Below are 27,722 nucleotides of genomic sequence, written 5' to 3'. Positions count from 1 at the left end.
GTGAAAAATGAAAGTGAAGTTGCTTAGTCGTGTCTGACTCTTTGCGACCCCATGGACTGCAGCCTACCAGGCTCCTCTGCCCATGGGATTTTCCAGGCAAGAGTACTGGAGTGGGTTGCCATTGCCTTCTCCGATCTTTTCTTCTTACTCTATGACTAATCCATCAGAAGTTTCATTCCCATAGTTTCTACTTCTGTCTATATGTCACCATGAAATCTGTATCACTAATTTAGACCACTATGCATATGCCAGATCAATATATTCTTTCTTTTTTTTTTAATTTCACAAATATTTATTGACAAATCATTGTGTGATAATAAGTAGTGGGGATACAAAGATAAGAGTCTCTGCCTTTAAGAAACAAACTGGTAGCAGAGACAGCCATGTAAACAGAGTGGTGATATTCAAGAGAATATATGGGAAACACTAAACAAGGAAACCTAAGTCAAACAAGGAGATTTAGAGAAAGAACTAGGAAAGAATATTTGCTCTAATGACTCTTAAATGCTGATTAACAGTGAATACTGTTACTAATTCAAGATTCCCTTCTGTTCATTTCTTCTCTTTCTCTTGGGTGATGGATGATCTGAATTCCAAGGAGGGTACTGGTCTGCAGGCCTCCTCTTTCCTCGCTGAACTTGGGCAGTTTCCTTTGGTGTGTGCTAATGTAGGTTGGCTTCCTCTGATATTCATGGTCTTTGTATGACTTCTAGTCTGATAGCCCTGTCAGTACTAGTGCACCTTCCACAAAGGACTCTGAAATCTTTCAGCTGCACTCCTACCTCTTGCTGGGGAAATCCAAATCCTTAAACCTGCCCCCAGATCCATCTTCATGGACACTTACTCTCAGATGGCATGATGGGGTGGGAGTATTCTGGTACGCACAGTCTTCCCAGGCTAAACAACTTATTTTCTGTCATCTAATTCTGAAAGAGTTCACCTTAGATGGGAGACAGAGAACAGGCATTCCATGCTCTTGTCTGGCTTCTTTTCTCTCTTCTGCTTTTCCTTCTCTGAGCTCTACCCTTTATCCCAAGAAAGGTGTTGATTTCTTCTCTCCGTTCTTTGCATCAAGTATGTAGCTTTCCCTTATTCTAATATTCTTCATATAGCATATACATTTCAAGTTTCCCAGACTCTACTGCAACTTACAAATATATTTTTTTTCTTCTCAAAAGGAATGGCTCTTGTGAATCAACACTGTTTGGCTTTCAAAACTGTTGACTCTGCCATGAATTTCAAGGACCTATTTTGGAACTCAAAGCCAAGAATTGGACTTTTTGTTCTTGATGTTGCTTTTGTGTCCTCCCTTCCCTAAAGCAAAAAGCTTCAGCTTTCTTTATTTTAATGTTAGAAAAACCAAAAGTTTGTTTTTTTAAATTAAGTAAGAAAAGGAAAAACATGCTGGATTTCATAATATTACTTTGCTACATAAGTAGCCCGTACCAATTTCCCGTATTTAATTATATGCCCTTCCATTTTTAAGTTGTCTCCTAATTTCTTGACTCTGGTATTAAGTATTTTAATTATTTGGGGCAGAGAATAAGTCAGATAAGTCTTTTGTATTCCTCCGTGCACCTGGGATTGTTTATTCATTCATTCATTAAGCAAACATATATTGAATACCAAGAGCTATTGACAAAGAAAGTGAATGGCAGTCCTTATCCTTCATGAGTTCATGAGTTAGTAAAAATCACTGTTAGGTAATAAAAAGGAAAGTGGAAAGTAAACCAAGATAACTCAGAGGAGAAGAATATAAATCAGAATGAGGAGTCCAAAACAGTTTCCTAGGGAAGGTGACACTGGAGCTGAGTTTTCAAAGTTTGATGAGTTCAACATGTCAAGGAAAGTTTTATTCCATCCACAGAGATCTGCATGTATGAATAAATGGGAGCAGAGCTGGGAATTATAACTATTTAATTGTGTCCAGAAAAAGTGAAGAGTCTTTGGTGATCAGAGAAGGCTATGGAAAGAAGAGATTAGTACTTAATAAATAGTTCGAGAAAGATCTTTTCATGTTTAATAGGAATTTGAACTTAACTTCGGAAACTGTAAAGAATTATAAAGAACTTAATTTTGAAAACTATGAAGAAAATTATTTCTATAAAGAAATAAAAGAATTTAAGGAATTTTAGAAAATCTTTTAAAAGGATTTTAGAAAGTTTGCAGGCCACCATGTCAAAAAAGTAGAAAATGAATTACATTTTTAGGTGGATCTCAATTAGAAAGGACAAAAGTTAGAAGATTACTGCAAAATTTAGATGAGTGATAAGAACTGAGTACAGGTGACGAAATACAGAGGGGAATATAAGGAAGATATGCGGCGGATCTAATCTTTAGTCCATGGATGTGGGAATTGAGAAAAGGGAAGGTGATGCTGAAGTTTCTAGTCATTGAGTGATTATGAAGACAGTCATTTTAGTCTCCGAAGCAGGGAAAAACAAATTTGAGGGGGAATACCAAGTTCAGATTTGGCTGTCTTAAATTTGACATACCCAGGGGGCATGAAGTAAAGGTATCTGGTAGTGAGCTTCGCATTAGAATCTGTGACTCAAACAAGTGCTGCAGCTGGAGGTGTTGATGTGATTGTTAAAGGCATAAGTGTGGGCAAAGACGATGGATCAGGAGGAATGTGAAAGCCAAGAAGACATCCTGTGGAACATGATGTAAGCCAAAGAAAAGGAACCTTCAGAGACCAGTAACAAGGAACTAGAGGAGGAGAGGACAGCCAGGGGAGACGGGGCTCAGAATCCAGGAGCTGAGACAGATAAGAAGGAGGGCTTAGTCAGCAGCTGCTTAGGATGTAGCTCATGTAAATTAAGGATAGAAAAGTAATGAAGAAGTGAGTGGAAAATATGAACACAGAATTCTGTGGCTTAGGAAAGAACAGGTAGTAGGTTCTGATTTTTCTAGAAGATTAACAAGAAAGAGAAGTCAAGGTGATATATCAAAGAGGGGGATGGGACTTTTTTTCATTTAAAACCAGATTTTGAGGCATTAAGACCAAGTTTTGATCAAGTAAATATCCAACTATGATTTATCAGGGAAGCTCATTTTAGTAAGGCATATATATAGCCCCCCTTCCTAAATGAAGTGTTTTTAGATAATATATGCAAAAAGTACTTAAGAGAGAAATGTCCTGAAGCATTAAACTGTGTGTTTTCTCTGGATGTCTTTTGAAAAAACAACTAAACAACAAAATCCCAAATAAAACTGTATTAAGTTCCATGTTAAAAGAATGATATCCCCTCCTCAGTTTCGTAAACCATACAACCGAGGACCCAGGAGGATCCCCGTCTCTGCAGAAGGGCTTCTGAACAGTTTCCAACTTCTAAGGAAATGTTCCAGTTTCTCATCATATTGTGTGAGCTTGTCATTCCTGTGGCAGAGAAGCTTTTGTGAGGGTATCACCGTGGGAGAGAGTAACCCTGCCGCCTCTGCCTCAAAGGGGCTGTTTTCCTCCCTGAAGACAAGAAGCTCGAGCTGGCTGCACAGTGAGAGCATCATAGCCAGGAGCTGTCCTCCTTAGGAGCCCCATTAAGACCTGTCAAGGTTTCCTATTTCCCTTCCCTGTTTATTAGTCATGGAGAAAACACAGCAAGAGGAAAGTGCTGCACTCAACATGCCAGCAAATGTGGAAAATGCAGCAGTGGCCACAAGACTGGAAAAGGTCAGCCTTCATTCCAATCCCAAAGAAAGGCAGTGCCAAAGAATGCTCAAACTACCGCACAATTACGCTCATCTCACACGCTAGTAAAGTAATGCTCAAAATTCTCCAAGCCAGGCTTCAGCAGTACGTGAACCGTGAACTTCCAGATGTTCAAGCTGGTTTTAGCAAAGGCAGAGGAACCAGAGATCAAATTGCCAACATCTGTTGGATTATTGAAAAAGCAAAAGAGTTCCAGGAAAACATCTATTTCTGCTTTATTGATATGCCAAAGCCTTTGACTGTGTGGATCACAATAAACTGTGGAAAATTCTGAAAGAGATGGGAATACCAGACCACCTGACCTGCCTCTTGAGAAACCTATATGCAGGTCAGGAAGCAACAGTTAGAACTGGACATGGAACAACAGACTGGTTCCAAATAGGAAAAGGAGTACGTCAAGGCTGTATTTTGTCATCCTACTTATTTAACTTATATGCAGAGTACATCATGACAAACGCTGGGCTGGCAGAAGCACAAGCTGGAATCAAGATTGCCGGGAGAAATATCAATAACCTCAGATATGCTGATGACACCACCCTTATGGCAGAAAGTGAAGAGGAACTAAAGAGCCTCTTGATGAAAGTGAAAGAGGACAGTGAAAAAGTTGGCTTAAAGCTCAACATTCAGAAAACGAAGATCATGGCATCTGGTCCCATCACTTCATGGGAAATAGATGGGGAAACAGTGGAAACAGTGGCTGACTTTATTTTTTTGGCCTCCAAAATCACTGCAGATGGTGATTGCAGCAATGAAATTAAAAGACGCTTGCTCCTTGGAAGGAAAGTTATGACCAACCTAGACAGCATATGAAAAAGTAGAGACAGTACTTGTCAACAAAGGTCCATCTAGTCAAGGCTATGGTTTTTCCAGTGGTCATGTATGGATGTGAGAGTTGGACTGTGAAGAAGGCTGAGTGCTGAAGAATTGATGCTTTTGAACTGTGGTGTTGGAGAAGACTCTTGAGAGTCCCTTGAACTACAAGGAGATCCAACCAGTCCATCCTAAAGGAGATCAGTCCTGGATGTTCATTGGAAGGACTGATGTTGAAGCTGAAACTGCAATACTTTGGCCACCTCATGCGAAGAGCTGACTCATTTGAAAAGACCCTAATGCTGGGTAAGATTGAGGGCGGGAGGAAAAGGGGACAACAGAGGATGAGATCGTTGGATGACATCACTGACTCAATGGACATGAGTTTGAGTAAACTCCAGGAGTTGGTGATGGACAAGGGAGGCCTGGCTTGCTGCAGTCTATGGGGTCGCAAAGAGTCGGACACGACTGAAGACTGGACTGAACTGAACTGAACTGAAACACAGTAACATTTGACTACAGCTGTTGTATCCCTAGCCCATCTTAGATGTTGTTTGATTATATTTATGATACTTAGAAAATGATTTCTTCTTCATGAAACATATACACCCCCACCCCCAAATACTTCACATACAGTGAGAAAATACAGCCCTCACCAAGCAGACTGTGGCTGGACAGAGCACACCTATGCTTGCCAGTGGGAATAGAATTAATTTCAAATATCCCAAATCATGGAGTGCCAGGCATCCCAGAGTTAGCATTTCTTTGCCTTCTGTGTACAGAGAGCATGGCACGAAATGCTGTAGTTAGGCTGGGAGATTTTTGAGACCTGTAAGCAATTTGCCTTTCTGTATCAATTTTTTTTTTTAATCTTGAAAAAATGCCCACTTCCCAGCACTCCACTCCTTCCTTAATCACTGTGATCAGCATAGCAGCATTTCAGTGAATCGCCATCAACTTTTATATAAGTAGGTGGGAAGGAAGAGCTTGTGCTATGTAAGTGCTTCATAGATAGGAATTTGGAAGACTTGAAAGGGAAAATTCCAGTAAATCTTCTGAGAAAGAAATCGCTCAATCTGAGGATTTATAAATTGCCATAGCTTCCCAAAAGTACATTACTAAACATGAAAAAGAAGAAATTTTTCTTTGCTTTGTCAATTCAGAAATCATCATGATATAACTCATATGATCCAGTGAAAAGATAATACTGAAATATTTATATTTATCTATCAGTTCAGTTCAGTTCAGTCTCTCAGTCGTGTCTGACTCTCTGTGACCCCATGAATCGCAGCACACCAGGCCTCCCTGTCCATCACTATCTCCCGGAGTTCACTCAAACTCACTTCCGAGTCAGTGATGCCATCCAGACATCTCATCTTCTGTCGTCCCCTTTTCCTCTTGCCCCCAATCCCTCCCAGCATCAGAGTCTTTTCCAATGAGTCAACTCTTCGCATGAGGTGGCCAAAGTACTGGAGTTTCAGCTTTAGCATCATTCCTTCCAAAGAACACCCAGGGTTGGTCTCCTTTAAAATGGACTGATTGGATCTCCTTGCGGTCCAAGGGACTCTCAAGAGTCTTCTCCAACACCACAGTTCAAAAGCATCAATTCTTCAGTGCTCAGCTTTCTTCACAGTCCAATTCTCACATCCATACATGACCACTGGAAAAACCATAGCCTTGACTAGATGGACCTTTGTTGACAAAGTAATGTCTCTGCTTTTGAATATGCTACCTAGGTCGGTCATAACTGTCCTTCCAAGGAGTAAGCGTCTTTTAATTTCATGGCTGCAGTAACCATCTGCAGTGATTTTGGAGCCCCCAAAATAAAGTCTGACACTGTTTCCCCATCTATTTCCCATGAAGTGATGGGACCAGATGCCATGATCTTCGTTTTCTGAATGTTGAGCTTGAAGCCAACTTTTTTACTCTCCACTTTCACCTTCATCAAGAGGCTCTTTAGTTCCTCTTCACTTTCTGCCATAAGGGTGGTGTCATCTGCATATCTGAGGTTATTGATATTTCTCCCGGCAATCTTGATTCCAGCCTGTGCTTTATCCAGCTCAGAATTTCTCATGATGTACTCTGCATGTAAGTTAAATAAGTAGGGTGACAATATACAGCCTTGACGTACTCCTTTCCCGATTTGGAACCAGTCTGTTGTTCCATGTCCAGTTCTAACTGTTGCTTCCTGACCTGCATATAGGTTTCTCAAGAGGCAGATCAGGTGGTCTGGTATTCCCATCTCTTTCAGAATTCTCCACAGTTTATTGTGATCCACACAGTCAAAGGCTTTGGCATATCAATAAAGCAGAAATAGATGTTTTTCTGGAACTCTCTTGCTTTTTCGATGATCCAGTGGATGTTGCCAATACCACATCATTATTTACAAAAAGAAATAGTGATATTCTTTCTCTTAACTCAAAATCCCATAAAAGAGGTTATTTCTGCCAATTTACAATTTGAAGAACTGTCTTCCTTGGATCGTGTATGCTGATGATTCCCTCCCAAGCATCCATACCTCCGTCCTTCTTCCAAACAGAATCTGAATCTATTCAGGTATCCACCCCTCCCTCAAGCAGCCCAGGAGACTGAAGGGAAGCTAAATAGTTCCCAGGGTCTGGAGACAGTCTTAAATTTCTAAGCTAGGCAGGATCAGACTCTATTGTAATGACTATAGTAAATCTAGTTAGTTGGTTATGTGATCTAGATTTGGAACACGGGGAAGGATTTTCATTGCATAGTTGGGGCAGGGGTTTTCTTTCTCATGCTGGACATGAATAATGAAGTACAGAGTTCTCATTGCTAGCAGCAGATATCCAATGAGGAGGAGAGGAACCAGCCTCAGGAACAAGACAATACCAAAGATTATAGGGGAGAGGGATAAGAGGAATTTAGCCCAGGAGGACATGGTATGGCTTTTGAATTAGCCAAACATGAAATCTTTTCTCCTTTTGGGCTTCCCATTATATGAGATGATTGATTTCCTTATTATTTAAGTGAATGGAGCTTTACTTTCTTTGCATCTTAAACAATAACTTATGATTAACATTTTATATTCATGTCTGGGCAGACCCTGCAAATAATTGAAATCCAAGTCTGTCTGGGTGCTTTAATTGGAGGAGGACCAATCACAGATTATCTCTTCTCCCAATCTAACACCAGACCTGCAAACTTGGCTTTTAATGACTGCTTTAGGCTAAAGCACTGTGTATCCATGGAGGTGTTGGTTAGGATGCCAACAGGACTGACATCTTAAACTGGATGGTCGAATGGAATCAAAGTTTTATTGGAAAGTAGAGTGTGGGAGTGAGAATTGGGAAGACTTCCAACAGTGTCCAGCACTGTCTATTATCCTGGGATCTGAAAGCTGGTATGTTGAGTAAATTTTGAATTTACTCCCCCCAAGACATAAACCTTGAATGAATGAAATAATTGCAACAGTTCTTATTATAATATAGTATCTTGATTCTAAAATGAAGTATTTTAAATCATAATTTTTTCTGGTTTTAAGAAATATTGCTGATAAAAAAAATTAGCCCAATCATTTATGAGGCTTTAAACACAATCTTTTATAGATTTCCCTTTTGCATGCCAATGTTAATGAATGGTTGGTATTGCTGGAGAACTGGGAAGCAGGTAGGCAAGAAGATGACTGTACCTGTCTCTTCAGGCCAATTGATGCTTTTTTATGTGCTCACAGATTGAAAGCCAACAGTCTTATCAGTTGCCCACAAAAAAGTTTGCCTGGTTACGAAAACATAAAAGTCAAATACATTAGTTTTATAGCTAGCATTTTCTCAGGCAGGGCCTATCATGCAGTTTTCGCTCTTGTTCATGAGGTTGTTTAGTGTTGTCAATTATACATCAGCTTCCAAACTGCGAGCGTCACCTCCATCATTTGTGTGCTGTATCAATAAATTACGCCATTTCAATAATAGGTAAATTTCTATCAACATTTTTGGTCTTGAAATTACAAACCTCACGCTTGTATAAATAATGTATGGAAATGGAGATGGTATCTGCAAACTGATTTTACTATTAGACATTTAGTGGTAATGAGATATAATGTTTAGTTAAATGAGTTCTTTCTAAGACGTCTAGAAATGGGTGTCCTGCGTATCTCTCTTGAAAATAAAGATATTTATTTAGGTATTGGGGTAAATGATAGAATTCTGAGGTACAAAGACCAACTTGAAGCCTAAAGGAAAGTTTTAAAGAAGTAACTCTCAAAAGGCACTCAGGGGCTTGCCTGCATTAGGGATTCGTAAATTCATATATTAGTCTATAGCCTGACAACATGTCTCACAAGCAAACAAAATCACTTTGATGCCAGCATTCACATTAGGTGATCTTGTCCAGCTCTTTGTGACCCCATGGACTGTAGCCTTCCAGGCTCCTCTATCCATGGGACTCTTCAGGCAAGAATACTGGAGTGGGTTGCCATGACCTCCTCCAGGAAATCTTCTCAACCCAGGGGTTGAACCCAAGTCTCTTCCATCTCCTGCATTGGCAGGTGGGGTCTTTAGCACTAGAGCCACCTGGGGAGCCTCTTATTAGGTGATAGAAGCTTTAATTGATTAAGAAATTGGGAGTAGCTTTGTCAATCTTGATGAAAATAAAATGTAAAACCTTCTTAATCTGTGGAGTTGCTATAGTACATAGTCCCAAAATGTTTGTTCTAAGTCAGAACCATCCTGGGAGACCCATCTGGTCTAAGGTTATCTCTGATCCAAAGGATCCATAGGATGCTTTGGTGGGCAGGGCATAGGATGCCATGACATGAGCCTAATGCTGGCCTTCTGTGTGGCCTCTGACCAACGTGGGGCCTCCATCTGGAGGAGGGCATGGCAACCCACGCCAGTACCATCGTGGGCCCCTGGTAACATCACATTTTGAACCCAGAATTAATCTGCAACATCAGCCCCATAGTTGCTTCTCCCTAAACATCAGGTCAGGAAGTTCTCTTTTGTTCCCATTCCCCTTTCCTTCTTGTCCTCACATCTAGCTTCCTACTTTTCCTCACCTAAACTAGCTACTGAGTGTCATCACCCTGCCCCTAGGTCCTAGAGTCCTATTTCCTGGCTCCTTTCCACCTCTACTTCCTCTTATTGTCATCAGCTCTTAGAATATTAGACGTAGGACCTTGCAGAGACTGTATTTTAGTGATAATATAATAACAATGATAAAATTAGTAACTAAGAATTGGGTAGTTCGATTATAACGACTATAATAAGAGTAATAAAGTTCCTGTAGAGTGTAGCCTTCCTATGCGGTAGCCACTGAACTAGGCAGTCTTACGTGGCTTCTCTTGTTTAATCTTCTAAGAGCAGTAACTCTTACTCTTCCCACTCTGTACCTTTTTATTCATCTCCTTTTGCCCTGAAGCTGTGTCCTTTCTGCTTTCCACCTGCCTATGGAGACACTTTTTGTGTTTTCTGGAAGTTTTTAATTCCACATTCTTTAACTATTTCATTTTTTATAACTGTCTTCTTATTTTTATGATGCTATTCTCCTCTAGATTCTCTTTTGGAGTGTTATTTTTATTTAAATATTAAAATATTCTACTAGTTTTATTGATTGTTTCCTTATGTACTTTTGAGGGGTGTTATTTGTTGACCTTTGTTCATATTTTTCATGTTGTTTTTGCTTCAGCCCAAATATTTCCTAATTTGATTCTTATTTGTATTTTCACTTTGTGTTTGAAAATCTTTGGGCGAGAGGGTTGAGGGAAGAAGATACAGGTTCTCATTATAGGTACTCTTAAAAAAGGGAAAAGGAGAAATGTAAGTTCATTGTAGTGTGCTGGGACCTCTCTTTCTGGGCTTGGGGGTGCCTTGCTCCTCCTCAAAGTCTCTGGTTCTTCTTGGTCGTGGCTGTCTTCCAGGTACCAGGGCCCTTTCTCACCATTTCAGCAAATGGAGGAATTGAAGTAGGGGAGTAACAAGACTGCTGATGAGATTTTAGTTTCACAGTTACTCACACAGACATGCCTCTTCTACTTGTATGTCTCTAAGCACAGAGTGCACCTTTTTACCTGTTCTTATCTTCAGAGCGTACTTTCCTACTCGTATCTTGGGGCATAGTTTCCTCCTATCTTAATGTCCTATTTCTAACTTTCAGGAATGCTTCAAAATCTCTAGCTTTTTGATAGCACAAGTCCGTATTTCCCAATGCTATGTGGTTTTATCATTCTTTTTAAAAATACCTCTCCTGTCACTTCATAGGACTTTTTTTTATAGAAGACAGTGGGATTCCTGGATTCTTCTTTTTTTTTTTTTTAATCTGGATTCTATCTACCGTCTCAAACCAATATTGACTTCCATTTTTCAGATAAACTATAATTAGCTTAAAGAATGTGCACAAAAATCTGAGATCCTATCTATTCTGATCAAGTCCTCTGATGCCAGAGCCTGTGTTCCCAATCAATATGAACTCTGATTTTCATTATAGGCTTTTCAGTTTATATGTGATTGCATTCAATGGTTTAGCCCTCACAGTATAGCCTGTAAGGTTTTGTGACTATTGTCTCCAGTTGACTGATAAGTAGTCAGATTCGGAAATGTTGACTACCCCAGGAACTCACAGCTAATAGTGGCATGTAGAAAATATTTCTACACGTGCAGCAGATAATACTTGGTACATAATAGGAGCTCAGGATGCAAAGAAAAACTTTATGCCCCTGCACTCCATGACCTCACAGAATAGAACCTGGCGCAAAACCCAACTTTCATAATTCTCAACCTTTTAGGCATCTTTATACTAAGCCTTACTACTTCCATTTCCTTGGTCCTGTTCAAAGTCATCTTGTTAACACACATACACACCCACACACACATACACCCTTACTTTATTGGAGATTACAAATGGCAAATGGCAATGCCTGACCTTTTTTGATATGACTACGTTCAATAATGCATTGCTGTTTTATGCAAGTATACATCAAAGAATTAGCCCTTAAGGTTTTCAAAAGATTTCCAATACGGTCTCAATGCTCCAGAAGTTTTGCATCTTTGTTTTAAGGCAGTTCTGCAATGTGCTTAGAAATGAAAGAGAAAGCTAGCTTTGTCAAAGAGAAAACATTGACAAATCAGAAGTTTACTGAAGAATCTAATCAACTGGGGAGTCTAGCAGGCCATGCTGATTAGTGCTAGTAGACACTTCAAGTAACACAAGCTTCTCAAGCAGCCACACTGCTCTGGAGACTTCTAAGAGACCATCATTTTCAACTGGAGCAAAAATGATGAGCCTGTAATGAAACAGTTATAAACACTGCATTCAGTCAGTCAGTCAGTTCAGTCGCTCAGTCATGTCTGACTCTTCATGACCCCATCGAAAAACACTGCATTACATTGTTTTGATTTGGGTACTGTCACCTAGAGCATTGTACTCAGGGTGGGAGAGTAAGAAAGTGGAAAGCATTACGTATCAACAATGAGTGGCATCGCTCAAGAGAAATTCCATTGCCCTGCTGAATAAAGAGGTTTGATCTAAGTCCTCACTTACCCCTTCATTAATTATTGTTCTTAATGATAACTGATAATAGCAACACCATATGAATATCTGGATTCTAAGAAGGAATTTTATCTTCATTACATCCCTACTGCTATACTTCTGTTTTTGCTCTAATACACAAAAAGGAAATAAATAATAGAAACAATGCTTTACATTTGTTGTCGTTGTTTAGTCGCCAAGTCGTGTCCGACTCTTCACGACCCCATAGACTGCAGCACTCCAGGCTTCCCTGTCCCTCACTGTCTCCCAGAGTTTGCACTAGTTCATGTCCATTGATTCGGCGATGCCATTCAACCATCTCATCCTCTGTCACCCTCTTCTCCTTCTGCCTTCAGTCTATCCCAGCATCAGGGGAAGAGTGGAGGACAACTACTAATTACTCCAGAAAGAATGACATGGCAGGGCCAAAGTGGAAATTTTACATTTGCTATTACATTTGCTATTGTTTAATTAATCATAGTTGTTATAAAGTTTCCTCTTTCAATTCTCACCAAAACATTGTAAAATAAGTATTATTTAGATTATAGCTAAAATATGATACATAGATATTAAAATAAGGAAATATTCTGAGAAATTAAGTAATCTATCCTGTGTAGCACAAGCAGAGATTAAGTGGTGATGAAAGGAAAACTCATACTGCAGTTGTCTGTCTCTGAATGTCCATGTTTCTGCCACACCAATTGCTTCTTTAGCAATACTTAGAACAAGTCTAGACCACAGGGGTTTTCTATACTGGTTTCCATGCCTCAGATGGAGACATTCACCTTGTAAATACATGGGTCTTAGGATTCACTGACCAGCATAGGGCTCCTGGAATTTCTCAGTTCTGCCTCCAACTATGTTCAACAGAAAATTACAAAGGTATATAAAATTGAATCTAGTGTTTTTCCTATATTACTGAAATAACAATTTCATTTCTGTGATGATTATATTAACATAACTTTTAAGTTCATTTTCAGTGTCAGGTATTAATATTTTGTCTGGGTAAACACAATTTCCGATATCCAGAACTTATCAAGAAATTGAGCCTGGCATCACTAAGAGCAACATATTATTTAAAAAGAAGAATTTTCAGCTTGTTCCAAAATCTCACTTTGGCTCTGTACTGGCTATGGTGAACTTGGTTTAAAAGCAGTAAAGTGTATTCTGGCATTTTGACTCCATTTTAAAGATTATGAATTGCAAGCATTCATTTTAGCTTGATCTTTTCAGCCCATTCATTTCAGTACCTCTTAAAAAAAAAAAAAAAAGACAAAACACATAACCACAGACCTTTTAAAGGGGTTCAGATTTATATACTCCTTGGTATTTGAATGGAAAACTTTTGACTTTAAAAAGTGCATTACAGCTCCTAAAATAACCAAACCAAGAGTTATAGCCCATAATCCAACAATAGAAATGTAACAAGAATCATAAAAAAAAAATTCATTTAATCCAAAAGAAAAGAGAGAAAATAGGACAAAGAACAAATGGGAAAAACAAAAAACAAATAGCAAGTGATAGACCTAAATCAAACCATGTCAATTATGACATTAAATGTAAATGGTTTAAATGCCTTAACTAAAAGCAGAGATTGTTACATTGAATTTAAAAAATCAAGGCACAACTATATGTTGCCAAAAAGTAATACACTTCAAATATTATATATATATAAAGTAAAAAGGAACAAAACTAAATGCTATGCTAACATTAATCAAAAAAAAAAAAAAAAACAAGCTGAATGGCTATATTAACATTAGATTTCAGAGCAAAAAATATTAACAGGAAAAAGAAGGTCATTTCATAACAATAAAGGAGTCAGTTCTCAAAGACAAAAGAGTCCTAAATGCACATGTATCTAATGAGTTTCTAAATACATAGGGAGAAAACAAACTTGATAGAGCTGCAAGGAGGAATGGTGATACCCACAGTAATTGTTAGAGATGTCAGTGCCCCTTTGTCAATAATGTATGGAAAAAGAAATTAAGAAATCAGTGATATAGTACCCTTGAATAATGCTTATTAATCGACTTTATCTGCTTAACTTACAGAACACTCCACTGAAGAGCAGCAAAATGCTTTCTTTTCACAAGCACATGGAAAATTTATTGAAAGAGACCCCATCCTGAGCCATTAAAATATTTTTAGTAAATTTAAAAGTATTCAAGTAATTCAAAGTATGTTCTCTGACTACTATGGTGGAATTAAATTAAAACCAATAACAGAAATATTTGTGAAAAATCTCCAAATATTTGGAAAACTACATAGCACAAATCTGAATAGTTCATGGATCAAGGGAAAAATCAAAAGGGAAATTATAAAGTATGAATGTGAAAATACAATACACAACTGAATGAGTGTGAAAATATATCAGAATGTGTGAAGTACTACTAAAACACTGTTTAGGAGGAAATTTATAGCAGTAAGTTGGTAAAGAATAAAGGTCTTCAGAGGACTAAAATTAGTGACCTCAGCTTCTACTTTAAGAAGCTAGAAAACAAACAGCAAATAAAGCCAGTGCTAGCAGAAGAGAGTCAGAAACAACTTAGTGACTGAAGAAGCAGAAGAAAGGAAATAATAAAAATCAAAGTAGAAATAGATGAAATGGGAAACAAAGACAGTGAGAAATCAATTAAACCAAAGTTGGTTCGTTGCAAAGATGAAGAAAAATTAGTAAATCTTTAGCCAGATTGGTCATGAAAACAGGAAAGACACAAATTACCAATATCAGTGATTAGAGTGATAACATCAGTACAGATTCCACAGATATTAAAAGGATAATAAAGAGATATTATGAACAGCTATACCTATAAATGTGACAACTTAGATGAAATGGACAAATTTCTTGAAAGAAACAAACTACCAAAGCTCACTCAAAAAGAAATAGAAAACCTGTATAAACCTAGATCTAACCAATACAATATTATAAAGTAATTAGCCTCTAATTAAAATTAATAAATTAAAAAAAAACAAAAACAACAAAAAAAAAACCCTAGATCTACTAAAAATTTTTGAATTAATAGTTGAAAACCTTCTCACAAAGAAAACCCCAGGCCCAAACAGTTTCACTGAAGATATTCTACTAAACAATAAGAAATAAGTAGAAATCCAATGTAGTTCTTCCAAAAAACTGAAGTAGAGGAGTTTCTAACTTATTCTGAGACCAGCATTATTACCCCAGTGCCAAAACCACTCAAAGACATTACAAGAAAACGACAGACCATTATTACTATGAACAAAGAAACAAAAATTCTGAACAAAATGATAGCAAAGGGAATCAACTCTAATAAATGGATCATGACCAAATGGGCATTATCTCATGAATGCAGGGTTGGTTTAACTTGCAAAAAATCAATGCAATTCACCATGTTAATAAACTTCTGAAAAAATCTATGATCAGTTCAATAGGTGCAAAAAAAATTTTTTAACAATGTGCTTGGAAAATTCAATATTCATTCTTAATAGAAACTCTTGGCTTATCAGCAATAGGAAGAAAACTTCCTCAATCTGATAATGGTGTCTACGAAAAACCTACAGCCAATTTTTTACTTCATAATAAAAGACCAAATGACTGTTGTCATCACTTTTATTCAGCATTATAGCCAGGGTTAGGCAGTGCAATTAGACAAGAAATAGAAATATGAAGTATAAAGGTTGGAAAGGAAGGTAAAAACTGCCTTTATTCACAGATAACATAAACATCTAGATAGAAAATATAAAATTTACAAAAACAGAAAGCGAATAAGAGAGTGTATTAGCAAGACTGCAGACTACAGATCCATGTGCAAAAATTAATTGTATTTATGCCAGCAGCAAGCGATCAAATTTAAAAAAAAAAAAAATAATACACATACAGTAGCATTTTAAAAAAGAAAATACTTTGAGATATATCTGACAAATGATATGCAAGACCCATAAACTGAAAACTATAAGTCATTTCTGACAGACATAAAGATTGAAGTAAATAAAGAGGTATCTTTTTCATTAATTGGAAAAGTTGATGCTTTTCCCATATTGATGTATAGATTTAATGTCCAAATCAAATATCCTAGGATTTGTGGTGGAAATTTACAAACTGATTTTGAAATTCATGTGTAAATGCAAGGTAGAATTATGCAAACAGCTTGGAAAAAGAATGAAGTTGAAAAGCTAATATCACATGATTTCAAGACTATCATAAAACCACAGAAACCAAAACAGCATGACACAGGCATGCAAACAGAAAGCTTGTCAACAAAACTAAGGAGAAAAGGTCCACGCATACACAGAGACAATTGACTTTTGACAAGGATTCATGATCCAGCAATTCCACTGCTGGGCATACACACTGAGGAAACCAGAAGGGAAAGAGACACGTGTACCCCAATGTTCATCGCAGCACTGTTTATAATAGCCAGGACATGGAAGCAACCTAGATGCCCATCAGCAGATGAATGGATAAGAAAGCTGTGGTACGTATACACAATGGAGTATTACTCAGCCATTAAAAAGAATACATTTGAATCAGTTCTAATGAGGTGGATGAAACTGGAGCCTATTATACAGAGTGAAGTAAGCCAGAAGGAAAAACACCAATACAGTATACTAACGCATATATATGGAATTTAGAAAGATGGTAACGATAACCCTGTATACGAGATAGCAAAAGAGACACTGATGTATAGAACAGGCTTATGGACTCTGTGGGAGAGGGAGAGGGTGGGAAGATTTGGGAGAATGGCATTGAAACATGTGAAATGTCATGTATGAAACGAGATGCCAGTCCAGGTTCAATGCACGATGCTGGATGCTTGGGGTTGGTGCACTGGGACGACCCAGAGGGATGGTATGGGGAGGGAGGAGGGAGGAGGGTTCAGGATGGGGAACACATGAGAAATAAAGGAATAAAAATTTAAAAACATACTGGAAAAAAAAAAAAAAGATGATTGAATTTAACTCAGTTTTTTGGTAGGGAGAGATTTTATTTATAAAGCTTTTAAAAACTAGTCATTTTCGCAAAAATTTTGCAGCATGAGACCTTTTGATTTGTGATTAATAAAATACACAATTAATGGATAAAATAGTTTAAGAATTTACCCAAAAAAAATAAAAAAAAATAATAAAAAATAAAATTTTAAAAATATAATAAAATCAACTGGAAAAAAAAAAAAAGCACTTCGAGTGCAGAAACGATCATCTTTTCAACAAGTTGTGCTGGATCTGTTGGATGTCTATACACTAAGAAGAAAAAAACTCTGATCAGCATCTCAAAATATATAAAAGAGTAACTCAAAGTGGATTATAGAACTACATATAAAACCTAAAATTATTTTAAAAAATTAAAAGAAAATATAAGGAAAATATTTGTGGCCTGAAATTGTTGCAGTTGCTCAGTTGTGCCCAACTCTTTGAGACCCCATGGACGGCAGCACTCCAGGCTTCCCTGTCCTTCATCATCTCCCAGAGCTTGCTCAAACTCATGTCCATTGAGTCAGTGATGCTATCCAACCATCTTATCCTCTGTCATCCCCTTCTGCCTTCAATCTTTCCAAATATCAGGCTCTTTTCTAATGAGTCAGCTCTTTACATCAGGTGGCAAAAGTATTGGCACTTTAGCTTCAGCATCAGTCCTTCCAAAGAATATTCAGGACTGATTTCCTTTAGGATGGACAGGTTTGATCTCCTTACGGTCCAGGGACTCTCAAGAGTCTTCTCCAACACCACAGTTCAAAAGCATCAATTCTTTAGCATTCAGCCGTCCTTATGGTGCAACTCTCACATCCATACATGACTACTGGAAAAACCATAGCTTTGACAAGATTGACCTTTGTTGGCAAAGTAATGTCTCTGCTTTTTAATACACTGTCTAGGTTTGTCATAGTTTTTCTTCCTAGAAGAAAGTATCTTTTAAAATCATGGCTACAGTCACCATCTGCAGTGATTTTGGAGCTCAAGAAAATAAAGTCTGTCACTGTTTCTGTTGTTTTCCCATGTATTTGCTATGAAGTGATGGGAGCGGATAACATGATCTTCGTTATTTGAATGTTGAGTTTTAAGCCAGCTTTTTCAGTTCAGTTCAGTTCAGTTGCTCAGTCGTGTCCAACTCTTTGCGACCCCATGAATCGCAGCACGCCAGGCCTCCCTGTCCATCACCAACTCCTGGAGTTCACCCAGACTCACGTCCATCGAGTCAGTGACGCCATCCAGCCATCTCATCCTCTGTCGTCCCCTTCTCCTCCTGCCCCCAATCCCTCCCAGCATCAGAGTCTTTTCCAATGAGTCAACTCTTCACATCAGGTGGCCAAAGTACTGGAGTTTCAGCTTTAGCATCATTCCTTCCAAAGAAATCCCAGGGCTGATCTCCTTCAGAATGGACTGGTTGGATCTCCTTGCAGTCCAAGGGACTCTCAAGAGTCTTCTCCAACACCAAAGTTCAAAAACATCAATTCTTCGGCGCTCAGCCTTCTTCACAGTCCAACTCTCACATCCATACATGACCACAGGAAAAACCATAGCCTTGACTAGACGAACCTTTGTTGGCAAAGTAATGTCTCAGCTTTTGAATATGCTATCTAGATTGGTCATAACTTTCCTTCCAAGGAGCAAGCATCTTTTGATTTCTTGGCTGCAGTCACCATCTGCAGTGATTTTGGAGCCCAAAAAAATAAAGTCTGAGACTGTTTCCACTGTTTCCGCATCTATTTCCCATGAAGTGATGGGACCAGATGCCATGATCTTCGTTTTCTGAATGTTGAGCTTTAAGCCAACTTTTTCACTCTCCACTTTCACTTTCATCAAGAGGCTCTTTAGTTCTTCACTTTCTGCCATAAGGGTGGTGACATCTGCATATCTGAGGTTATTGATATTTTTCCTGGCAATCTTGATTCCAGCTTGTGTTTCTTCCAGTCCAGTGTTTCTCATGATGTACTCTGCATAGAAGTTAAATAAGCAGGGTGACAATATACAGCCTTGACGTACTCCTTTTCCTATTTGGACCCAGTCTGTTGTTCCGTGTTCAGTTCTAACTGTTGCTTCCTGACCTGCATACAAATTTCTCAAGAGGCAGATCAGGTGGTCTGGTATTCCCATCTCTTTCAGAATTTTCCACAGTTTATTGTGATCCACACAGTCAAAGGCTTTACTTTCATCAAGAGGCTCTTTAGTTCCTCTTCACTTTCTGCCATAAGGAAGGTGTCATCTACATATCTGAGGTTATTGATATTTCTCCCAGCAATGTTGATTTCAGCTTGTGCTTCATCCAGCCCACCATTTCATGTGATGTACTCTGCATATAAGTTAAATAAGCAGGGTAACAATATACAGCCTTGATGTACTCCTTTCCCAGCTTGGAACCAGTCCATTGTTCCATGTCTACCTGTTGCTTCTTGACCTGCCTGCAGGTTTCTCAGGAGGCAGGTAAGATAGTCTGGTATAAGAATTTTCCACAGTTTGTTGTGATCCACACAGTCAAAGGCTTTGGCATAGTCATTGAAGCAGAAGTAGATGTTTTTCTGGAATTCTATTGCTTTTTCTGTGATCCAGTGGATGTTGGCCATTGGATCTCTGGTTCCTCTGCCTTTCTAAATCCAGCTTGAACATCTGGAATTTTTGATTCACATACTGTGGAAGCCTGGCTTGGAGAATTTTGAGCATTACTTTGCTAGCATGTGAAATGAGTGCAATTATGTGGTAGTTTGAACATTCTTTGGCATTGCCCTTCTTTGAGATTGGAATGAAAACTGACCTTTTCCTGTCCTATGGCCACTGCTGAGTTTTCCAAATTTGCTGGCATATTGAGTGCAGCACTTTCACAGCATCATTTTTTAGGATTTGAAATAGCTCAGCCGGAATTCCATCACTTCCACTAGCTTTGTTCGTAGTGATGCTTCCTAAGGCCCTCTTGACTTTGCATTCCAAGATGTCTGCCTCTAGGTGAGTGATCACACCATCGTGGTTATCTGGGTCATTAAGGTCTTTTTTGTATAGTTCTTCTGTGTATTCTTGCCACCTCTTCTTAATATCTTCTGCTTCTGTTAGGTCTATACCATTTCTGTCCTGTATTGTGCCCATCTTTGCATGAAATGTTCTTTGCCTGAAATCGCGCCAAGATTTCTTAGATATGGGCTTCGCTGGTGGTTCAGACAGTAAAGAATCTGCCTGCAATGTAGGAGACCCAGGTTCAATCCTTGGGTCAGAAAGTTCCTTGAAGAAGGGAATAATCACTCCATTATTCTCGCCTGGAGAATCCCATGGACAGAGGATTCTGGCGGACTACAGTCCATGGGTTCACAGAGAGTCAGACATGACTGAGTGACTAACGCAATTACTTAAATATAAGCATAATCCATAAAAGAACGAATTAGTGAATAGGACTTGAGCTCAGCAAATGACCCTAACCACCCTTGTCCTTCCTAGTCCTTATAAGACAGATCAACTTGAACTCAAGATTCATTCTATATTCTTGTTTAGGAAACTAAAATTTGACTTATATTGGCTGAATCCTTTTTCTTTGAAATATAGCAGGTATGCCTAACTTTTGTATAGCATTGTTAAAGTTACAGATGGATTTTCTATATATTATCGAATTATATAGCAAGTTTTATAAAGAGGATACTCTTATTATGCACCTCTTACATGTGACTAAACTGAGACTCAAAGATTCAATTACTTACCCAAGGTTCCATTGCTAGACAGTGGCAGGGCCAGCCTCTAACAAGTTCCTTGATCTTGGAATCTGGTTGTTGTTTAAAAACTGTCTCATTTCGCCTCTCTATACAGAATGGGAAGTTGGTCTATGATTTTTAAAAAAGAGCCAGTTCTTGCTAAAAGAGAAGATTAATGACAACATCAGCTCTCTCAAGACACCAGGATATTACTTAGTGAACTAGATATCTATCCTTTATCTTTATTTCAAGCCTATCATGGCTGCCATCCATGTTTGTAAGTGTGGCTAATAAGAAAAGATGCATGACCAACTGCCCTTTCTATCTTGTATAGAAATAAATTTACCTTAGCCTTTAATGACACTTTGCCACTCTATATTCATGTTGCCGTAAATTAGTGTAATTCCCAAAGTGACTACCAAATGCCCATGGTGTAACCTCTTCACCCAGTAGGATCTGACCCAATATTCCTCTGATGTTGTCTAAATAGATGACTCACTTCAGGGAGCCTCCCTTTGAATTCAGTGCTCTTGGCATTTGCCCCAGTTCTGTAATAGCCACTATACTATGGCTATACCCCAGGGGTAAAGTAATGGATCTCTGGCAATCTGGCTGTCCCCTTTATTTCTTTTTCACATTTGTTTACACATCTGTGACTGTCCTCTGAGAATGGTACAAAGTATAAAGGATAATATCCACCCACTATCCTCTCTAAGGGTCAAAACCACATGAGCGGTCTTATCAGTCTCATTCATGTGCTTCTAGACATGGTTAAGCCATTTGAAAGCCAAAGTAGAGTGTTATTAACAGAGTCAAATTTAAATCAGTATACTTATTGCAAAAGACAATATTTGAGAAATGTACCTAAATAGAAAGTGAACCTTTCATATTATGTGTGTGTGTGTGTGTATGTGTATGAGGGCACACGTGTGCACACCCAGTCATGTCTGACTCTTTGCAACCTTTTGGAAGTGGGAACACATTTTATAAAGCTATCCAAAGAAATGCAAAACCATATTTTCTTATTAGTAATAGTCCTAGTCCTTTCCCTTGAAAATCAAATTTAGTATCATATTTGTATGGCATCTGGGGAAACAAGTGGAGCAAGAGGTTGGAAAATTATGATTGGAAGTAAAATACTTGACTTCAAGTGTCCCATATACATGTTTTGTCCAGCTCACGCAATGGTTTTTATTCTTTTTCATTTGCATTATTTCTGCCTATAAACGTCTCTTCTGGAGAAGGCAATGGCACCCCACTCCAGTACTCTTGCCTGGAAAATCCCATGGATGGAGGAGCCTGGTAGGCTGCAGTCCATGGGGTCGCTAAGAGTCAGACACGACTGAGGTACTTCACTTTCACTTTTCTCTTTTGTGCATTGGAGAAGGAAATGGCAACCCACTCCAGGGCTCGTGCCTGGAGAATCCCAGGGATGGGGGAGTCTAGTGGGCTGCTGTTTATGGGGTCGCACAAAGTCGGACACGACTGAAGCGACTTTTCAGCAGTAGCAGCGGCAAACCTCTCTTTTCCTATTGTTGAGGGTGTTTTTAATCTTTATAACAAGTCTTGCAGAAGCAAAGAGTTGGTTTCTTTTCTCTTCTAGTACAGGCCAACATAGTTAAAGAGAGAAAGAGAGAAAGCTAGGTGTGTCTACCTTGCCTCTGCCACTTGTTAATTGTTTGATTTGCTTAACCACACTGAAGTTCAAGTGTTTCATATATAAAATGAGATCACAATATACAGGTCATTGTTAGAACCAAATGAGTTACTGTAAAATATGTAAAAATAACAGACATATAGAAGATGTCTAATAAGCATCATTTTTAACTTTCCCCTTAATAAAGAATATGAATAATTTCTCTCTGTTCTATACCTTTGTTGATGTACATATCTTTATTTGGATCAAACAGTAAATAAATTCTTATCTGGCCATCAGAAATTTAATAGAAATAGTGTAACCTCCAAATCCTGTACTTCTGATGATTATGGTTCTCTACTTTGGAACTTGAAGTAAGATGTGATTCTTAGTTCAGTTTCTGTACCTTTTAACTTAAGATGTGTCATATAGATAAAATTTCTTATTTTAAGAGAAAGAATAGTTCATAGATAAATATTTAAATAATGGTTATTGGAAAGAGATCCACAATTTTCCACACTTTCAGTAGAGATAGGAATGGATTGTACCTAATGGTTCCCAGATAGTTTTTCTGGTTCCAAAATGCCATGAAGAGCCAGCTGCCTTGTCAAAGAAATACAGCCTTATCCCCACAGTGCCATTCCCTAACTCCACTCCAGCCTAGCAGAACTTTTGGATCCTAATACATTAATGGAAGAAAGGCAAACCCAGCAAATCAACAAGACCAATAACCTGGACATTTAATGTGTGATGTGATGGTAAAGATTTGTCAGATCAGATCAGATCAGTCGCTCAGTCGTGTCCGACTCTTTGCGACATCAGACACATCTAAATTCCAGCCCTTGCCAACTGTGTAGGTTGTGATAAAGACCAAACAAACTTCTTTCTTTGTAACAGGAGTCTCTTCAATTTTTGTTGTTGGTGGTATTGTAAAATGGGAATAATAACGGTACCTGTGAGGAGTACCGGGTACATACAGATAGATGTTCAGTCAGTATTCAATACCATTATTATTTATCTAAAAGAGACCATTCCCTCTTCACACTGAATTCTACTAGTCTTCTGCCAGCTTCCCTGGTGGCTCAGAAGGTAAAGATTTTGCCTGTAATGCAGGAGACCTGGGTTCAATCCCTGAGTCGGGAAGATCCTCTGGAGAAGGAAATAGCAATCCACTCCAGTTTTCTTACCTGGAAAGTCCCATGGATGGAGAAGCCTAGGGGGCTATAGTCCATGGGGTCCCAAAGAGCTGGACACAGCTGAGCGACTGACACTTTCACAGTCTTATAAAATGGAAAAATACGAAAGCAGAACAAAAATGTGGATTCTCATATCAGTTCGTTCCACCCATTCTAAGTTTCCTTAAATTTAAGTGCTCTCTATTTGACATCTTTCTGAAGACCCCCCTTCCCCTGCACCACCATTACCCAGAGGGATCCTCCCACATGTAAGAAAGTTGTATGGCTACTGCTTAAGAACACAGATGAGTTTGAACCCTAGCTCATTCTCTTACTGACTTTGTGTTTGGGGCACAAATACCTGTCTGAGATATTGTGATAATTGAGTTAACATATGTGAAACACCTAGAAGAGTACTGGAATGTGTATTCTATAATCTGTAGCTATGACTAGAAATAACAGAATGTATTCATTTTTTTCTCTTCTGAAAGCACCTGTTTATTTTGGGGTCCTGACCTTCTATTGTGATGATTTTTTTCCCCCAATCTCCTTTTTTTCTTTTTTCCCAATACTAAAAGAAGAAGGGCAAAGTATTATCTATTTACAGCATACCAGTCCATGTATTGTCAATACAGTTGTCCTGTGTTGCAGTATTGAAAGGACTCATTATTATACATGAGTCCCTCCCTGGACTTCTTCATTATTCTCATGAGGGTTCATTAAAGCAGGGCTTTTGTGAAAGACCAAAGGTACTCCAGTTTTGACATGGCTATGACTTTCAACCTGGATTATAATTCACATTTCTCTGTATTCCACATTAAACTGTCATCTTCTTGAGGTCAAAGGACCGTATCCTAACTTTATTGTGTCTATAGCACCTAACGCATACCCAGGAATGCTCCGTGAACTGCTGCATCACTGAATGAGTGAATGGAGTCACACTTGAAGTATAATACGCTAGCCCTCTGTTCAGCAACAGAGTAAACTTCCAAGTAAGTTTTGAGATAATCCTGAAAATTTTAAATTTGGGGGGCAACTCTCGTGCATTCTGTGTGGGGACTTTCTCCCTCTCTAGCATCATCATTCCTGCCATCGTTTATTGTCTGTGCCCCCACATAATTCATCTTTTCCTGTCTCAGTGCCTCTACTCTCACTGCCCTTTCTTTTTGGAATGCCTTTGTCTCCTTGTCTACTTATCTGAATCTCAACTCACATCTCATGGAAACATTTCCTTCTGTATTCTATGTGTGTGTCATTTCACCTTCTCCTGACCTACAATTGCAGCTGTTGTCTAAACCAATAGCTGTCACTTAGTATGTACTGTTGAGTGTTTTTAGTTATAATTTTTCAAGAAAAATACTTAACCAGATTTTAAATCCCTTGAAAGCAGTGACCTTACACTTTTATGCCTAGCCTTGCACCTCCTACATGGTGCAATAACAATAATAATTGTTACTAGAGTGACTTGGTCTATACCACTTAAACAAATAGCAGTGAAAAATAAAACTAAACACAACACAATGAAAACATAGTTTATGGGTGAACAGGGAGGTTCTATGTGCTGAGACACATCAGGACAGAGATCTAAGTTGCAGGTAGGGTTTCAGCTTCATTCATTCCTTTTGATTCTATGCTTTATTTTTATTTTTGTTTGATTCAGCTTTGGGGCAAGGGTGGTGGGATAACAGCATTTAACTTTAAGTCTAGTTGCATGTGCTAACAAATAAAAACTCTACTGCAGAATTGTTTATTTTACAATGAAACATTTCAAAACAAAACATGAGACAACTAATGCCTCTCTGCCATCTGTTCTGAAGAAGTGTGGGGAAGGTGTAGATGGGGGTGAAGTGTTACGTGCACGGTTCCCGCCTCCTCTTCATACCTTTCAGGAACATGGTGCTAATGACTGTGGCACAGATATTACCCAGATTTGCCGTGTGTGGCAATGTATTTGAGCATCCTGATTATCACAATATATGAAGCTACCAAATCCAAAGCAGTGTAAAGTATTGTAAATGAGCAGGATGCTGGACGGTCATATAAGTTCTTGTTCATATTTTATTATTTTTAAGTATTTATTTATTTGGCTGTGCTGGGTTTTCATTGAAGCATGTGGGATCTAGTTCCTTGACCAGGGATCAAACCTGGGTCCCCTGCATTGGAAGTGCAGAGTCTTAACCCCTGGGCCACCAGGGAAGTCCAATTGTTTATATTTTAAATCCTGATAAGTGAGTCTCAAATGAAGATGAAGGGAAAAACATTACCAACCATTGCTGCAAATCTCAGAGCAGCCACAATGACAGCTGATCTCATGACAAGGACCAAGGTTGTCTTTGACACTAAGCACTTCTTCTGCCCCAGTGGCCAAGAGCATCTGGTGCCGTGCATTTTCCTTACTCTGCATTTATGCATTAAATTTGTTTATATCTATTCATTGTCTGAATGTTACCACCTGGGTAATGTGTCAGCATTGTATGGAACTGGATCAGCAGCTCCCTTCATTCATCACCTTATTAACATTTGCCTTTGATTATATATCCTCCGAGGAAAGAATAACGTCCCGTTTGTTTTAGGATCTGACAGAACACTTTATGACTGGTGTGGGCTGCCCCAAATCATCAGCTAGGCATAAAGCCATCTCCTCCAATGAGCCTCTACCTCAGTTCAATTTGGCACACTGCCTTTCTTATGGCCTGCATTTGATAGACTCACTGTTCATGCGTTTCCATGAAACTAATTTAACAGTACCTAGACCTTTCTTCTTTTCACTAGTATCAATCTCTCTTTCTTCCCATTCCTGGATTATTTCCTTTATTCCTGTGATAAACTTCCAGGTTTTTTTTTTTTTTTTCTTCTTCTCACTATTGTCAGTCTTCCAGGAGCATCAGAGAAAATTGACATTTTGCCCAACCTGGAGACTTCTATCTCCATTGTCCATCCATTCATTCAGCTCTCCATCAACTTACTATAGATTGCTTTGTTGTGTGTCAAGCACAATTACATGTATTGGGTGAATGAGACTAAGTTCTTGCGCTCACAGACCTTCAATTCCAGTGGAGGGGATCAGAAAGTGAACAAACAAATAGACCAACACATATGTGTCAGGTGGCAAGTTACGGCATGAAATAAAAGAGGGTAAAGGAGAAGATGGGTGGGCAAAGCAGGAGGTGGGGTATTAAGGCAAGACCTTGCATGACAGATGAGAAAACAGACATAGGTGGGATAGGTAATTGGCCTGAGGTCACACATTTAGTGAATGGTCAGTTCAGTTCAGTTCAGTTGCTCAGCTGTGTCCAACTCTTTGCTACCCCATGAATCGCAGCACGCCAGGCCTCCCTGTCCATCACCAACTCCCGGAGTTCACTCAAACTCATGTCCATCGAGTCAGTGATGCCATCCAGCCATCTCATCCTCTGTCGTCCCCTTCTCCTCCTGCCCCCAATCCCTCCCAGCATCAGAGTCTTTTCCAGTGAGTCTGTTCTTCGCATGAGGTGGCCAAAGTACTGGAGTTTCAGCTTTAGCATCGTTCCTTCCAAAGAAATCCCAGGGCTGATCTCCTTCAGAATGGACTGGTTTGATCTTGAATGGTCAAGCCAGATTCAAAACCAGGCCATCTGACTCAAGAGCCCATGCTCTTTGCCGTGGTACCAAGCTATGCTCTTGATCCTGCATTGTCCTATAATGGATAACTGAGAGTATTTCCAGGGGAAGGCTCCATACCTGCTGTGTGCAGCACTGTAATCCCAGCAGGAGTTCACAATACAGGAACCCAAGGACTTGAGGAGAATGTGCAATACCAATGCACTGCCCAATTGACTGAAAACAGACTAAGCAACAAATAAGGTTTAACAGATAAATACCAAGATTGCCAGTACAGTCAATTCATTCCTTTCACTCAATCAGTAGGCTTTGTCACCATTTACATAGAAGTCTGTTTGAAATTGTTATATCCGACTTAAATCTATTATAATTAAAAGCCATGCTAATTTCAGGAGACTCTTAAATCCATAGTCTCAGCATCACACGCCTTGTTCAATAAAGCAACTCTCTCAATCAATGTTCCTTCAGATGTGGTAAATACTAAGTAATTAACCTTAACAAAGTCAGTCTTTGTCCATTTCCAAGAAATTAGTTTCTAAAGAAGTGTTAAGAGCACTGCTTGCACCACATGTCTATTAATAATATTTCTGGGTCCAAATAATTAGAGCATGTCCTCATGACATAAGAGATCTGGAAAACGCTGACAGGTTGCTTGTCAG

General features: G+C 38.8%; 1 protein-coding gene across 30 annotated transcripts in view; it reads left to right on the top strand.

The window, feature by feature from the left end:
- Positions 1 to 27,722, top strand: part of RNLS (renalase, FAD dependent amine oxidase) — a 302,134-nt gene that overhangs the window by 139,145 nt on the left and 135,267 nt on the right. The window contains exon 5 of one of the 30 annotated variants that reach the window (XM_086379273.1): positions 14,062 to 14,169. The exons of the other annotated variants lie outside the window; for them this stretch is intronic. Coding sequence (XP_086235399.1) covers positions 14,062 to 14,063 — 2 coding nt within the window. The 3' untranslated portion in view covers positions 14,064 to 14,169. Of the gene's footprint in view, positions 1 to 14,061; positions 14,170 to 27,722 lie in introns of those variants that run through there. 30 annotated transcript variants of the gene reach the window in all.

Source organism: Bos grunniens, chromosome 26 (genome assembly GCF_055505025.1).
Source record: "Bos grunniens cultivar Pamir isolate PY7600 chromosome 26, Bosgru_T2T1.0, whole genome shotgun sequence".
NCBI classification, from domain to species: Eukaryota; Metazoa; Chordata; class Mammalia; order Artiodactyla; family Bovidae; genus Bos; species Bos grunniens.
Note: the sequence above shows the minus strand (reverse complement) of the source record. Positions and strands in the feature narration are given on the sequence as shown.